Source organism: Anser anser (genome assembly GCF_964211835.1).
Source record: "Anser anser genome assembly, chromosome: 2".
NCBI classification, from domain to species: domain Eukaryota; kingdom Metazoa; phylum Chordata; class Aves; order Anseriformes; family Anatidae; genus Anser; species Anser anser.
Window position 1 is genome coordinate 162,783,588 of NC_139721.1, and position 3,336 is coordinate 162,786,923.

A 3,336-nucleotide genomic window follows, 5' to 3' on the forward strand; every position below is an offset into this window, starting at 1 on the left:
CGCCACCCCCCCACGCAGCCTCAGGCTGTCCCGGCGGCCCCCAGCTGCACCAGGAAGGAGGCGGCTCGGGGAGGGGGAAGCTCTTTATGTCTGTACCAAACACGCGCAGCCACCCGCGTGCAGCGTGGTGGGAAACGCGGTGCCCCCCCCGGAGCCAGCACCGGGGGCCCCGTCCGCTGCCAGGGCTGGGGAGAGGCGGGGGGGGCGCGGGGGTCTGGCCCCCCCCAGGTCCTGCCGCTCTGCCAGCACCGCGGGGGGCACGCCGGTGCCCCAGCCCTGCTGCTGGGGGGGCAGAGGCGGCCGAGCCAGCGCCCGGCACGCGGGGCGGGCGCGGGGGGCGCTGGATAAAAACCTAATAAATAGCGGGGAGGGGGGGGGCCGCGGGGCGCTTGTCCCCTGCTCCCCCCGCCGCGGCCGCGGCTCCGCGCGGGACCAGGCCAGACCTAGGGCGGGCAGAAGTCCGTGAAGTAGGGGTGCTGCAGCGCCTCCTCCGCCGATATCCGCTGCACCGGGTTGCACTTCAGCAGGTTCTGCGGGCGGCACGGGCGGGGGGGGGTGAGGCTGGGGGCTCCCGGAGCAGCCCCCCCTCCCCGCACGGCCTCGGTGCGCCCCCCCCCGCCCTCCCCGCGGCGCTCACCTGCAGCAGGTCCCGGCCGGTGGCGTTGAGCTTGGGCACCACGTTGACGAGGGAGGTGGTGGCGGGGTACATGGGGTAGGGCTGGGGAGAGCCGTGAGAGCCGGGCCCCGCGCCGGCCGCCCCCCCGCGCCCCCCCCGCGCCTCACCTTGTAGTCGGGCAGCTTGGCCATGGCCGGCCACTGCTCCTCCGTGGGGGTGCCCAGCAGCGTGGGGGCGGCCGCAGTCAAGGGCCACCGCTCCGGGGTGCTCGGGAGACCCCAGCCCGGGGACCCGCGCGCCCCCCCGGCCCCATCCCAGCTCTCCTCCTGCACCCCCCCCCTTCTCCCCCCCTCTCCCCAGAAGGATATCGGAAAATCCTCTTCAGCTGGTCGTCCACGTCGTTCCCCGGGAAGAGCGGCCGCCCCGCGTTGGCCAGCTCTAGGCAGGGAGCGGGGATGAGCCCCGGCGGCCCCGCGGGGTCCCGCCCCCCCCCGCCCCCCCCCCAGGGCAGGGCCGCCCCCGGCTACCTGCGAAGATGCAGCCGGCCGACCACATGTCGATGGAGGTGGAGTAGAGCTTGGCGCCGAACAGCACGTCCGGGGGCCGGTACCACAGCGTGACGACCTGTGCGGGGGCGGCGGGGGGATGCTCGCGGCGGGGCAGGCGGGGCCGGGCCCCCCCCCCCCAGACACCGGCAGCAGGAGTGCGTCCCGCCGGCCGCCCGGCTCACCTCGGCTGAGTAGCAGCGCACGGGGATGCCGAAGGCTCGCGCCAAGCCGAAGTCCGCCAGCTTGAGCTCCCCATTCTGCGGCGAGAGCTCCGGGTCAGCGGGGTCAGAGAGCCCCGTGCCCGGCGGCAGCCACTGCTCCGCGCCCGAAATGAACCCAGAGGGACCCCAGAGGGACCCCGGAGGGACAGACGCCCCCCGCCCCGGGCTCACCCTGTTGATGAGCAGGTTCTGGGGCTTGAGGTCCCTGTGCAGCACGTTGCGGCTGTGGCAGAACGCGAGGCCCTTCAGCAGCTGGTACATGAAGGACTGCGGGGGAGAGCGCGGCCGTGAGCGCGATGTGCCCGCCCGGCACCGCCGCAGCCGGGCGCCCCCCGCCCCCCGGGACCCCCACCTTGACGATCTCGGGGTCCAGGTCCCCGTTGCAGCTGTCGAAGTACTTCTTCAGGTCCTGGCGGGGAGGCAGCGGCGGCGTCAGGGCGCGGCGGGGGCCGGGGGCCACGTGCCGCACGCGCCGGGCGCTCACCTGGTCGCAGAACTCGAACACCAGCGTCAGCTTCTTGTCGCTGTGCAGGACGTCGTGCAGCCTGCGGGGGCGGCGGCACCTCGCACCGGGTCCCGGGGGGCACACGCCCCGCGGGGCCGGGCCGTCCTCACCTGACGATGTTCTTGTGCTTCAGCTCCTTCAGCAGGCAGATCTCCCGCAGCGCCGAGCTGGGCACGCCCTGCGGGCACCAAGCACCGGGTCGGCACGGCATGGCACGGCACGGCACGGCACGGCTCGGTATGGCGTGGGACCGCTCGGTATGGCCCAGCATGGCACGGGACCGCTTGGCACGGCTCAGCATGGCACGGGACCGCTTGGTACAGCGCAGCCCAGCCCGGCACGGCATGGGACCACTTGGTATGGCTCGGATTGGTATGGCCCGGCACGGCACGGCACGGCTCAGTATGGCATGGGACGGCTTGGTACGGCTCAGATTGGCCCGGCACGGCACAGCACAGCCTGGCATGGCACGGGACTGCTCAGCGCGACTCCGGTCGGTATGGCACAGGACCGTTCCGTATGGCTCAGATCGGCACGGCTCGGTATGGCCCGGCATGGCACAGGACTGCTTAGCACGGCCCGGGTCAGTATGGCCCGGCCCGGCACGGCTCGGTATGGCACGGGGCTGTTCAGGATGGCTCAGCCCGGCACGGCTCGGTATGGCCCGGCTCGGATCAGCCCGGTACAGGTCGGTATGGCCCGGCTCGGATCAGCCCGGTACGGCTCGGTATGGCCCGGCTCGGATCAGCCTGGTACGGCTCGGTATGGCCCGGCTCGGATCAGCCCGGTACGGCTCGGTATGGCCCGGCTCGGATCAGCCCGGTACGGCTCGGTATGGCCCGGGACCGCTCGGCACGGCTCGGATCGGTCCCGGCGCGGCCCCGGCACCCTCACCTCATCGTCGTCGTCCAGCCGCACCCGCTTCAGCGCCACGATCTCGTGCGTCTCCCGGTTCTTGGCCTTGAACACGGTCCCGTAGGTGCCTGCGGGCAGCACAGGCACCGGCACCGGTACCGGTACCGGGACCAGCCCCTATCCCCGCCCCCGTGCCCGTCCCGGTCCCTTCCCCCCGCACCTTCCCCGATCTTCTCCAGTTTCTCGTATTTCTGCATCGCGCCGCGCTCCGCTCCGGGCCGCACCGACCGGCCGCCGCCGCGCCTCCCGGCAGCCCCCGCGCCGGCCCCGCCCCTCCGGTACCGCCACGCCTCCCGGCACGGCCACACCTCCCGGCAGCCCCCGCGATGGCCCCGCCCCCCGCGCGGCCCCGCCCCCTTCGCGGCCACACCTCCCGGCAGCCCCCGCGATGGCCCCGCCCCCTGCTAGGCCCCGCCCCCTTCGCGGCCACACCTCCCGGCAGCCCCCGCGCCGGCCCCGCCCCGGTACCCGCCACGCTGCCCGCCAGCCGCGCTCAGGCCACGCCCACTCTGTGGCCACGCCCCCCGCTTC

At 74.6% G+C, this 3,336-nt stretch overlaps 1 protein-coding gene across 3 annotated transcripts; it reads right to left on the bottom strand.

The window, feature by feature from the left end:
• Positions 1–65: 65 nt before the first annotated feature.
• CDK5 (cyclin dependent kinase 5) lies at positions 66–3,118 on the bottom strand. 3 transcript variants are annotated; one of them, XM_083825528.1, is made up of 12 exons: positions 2,966–3,118; positions 2,785–2,873; positions 2,001–2,068; positions 1,870–1,930; positions 1,738–1,794; positions 1,557–1,652; positions 1,347–1,421; positions 1,144–1,240; positions 985–1,054; positions 784–844; positions 638–718; positions 66–530 (listed from the first exon to the last, which is right to left on the bottom strand). In XM_083825528.1, the coding sequence occupies exons 1-12, from the start codon at positions 3,000–3,002 to the stop codon at positions 444–446; spliced, it is 879 nt and encodes a 292-aa protein (XP_083681654.1). In that variant the 5' UTR covers positions 3,003–3,118; the 3' UTR covers positions 66–443. The 3 variants fall into 3 exon arrangements, with proteins under 3 accessions (XP_083681654.1, XP_083681656.1, XP_083681655.1); XM_083825530.1 differs by having other exon boundaries at positions 2,785–2,850; positions 2,966–3,058; XM_083825529.1 differs by lacking the exon at positions 638–718.
• Positions 3,119–3,336: the final 218 nt, after the last annotated feature.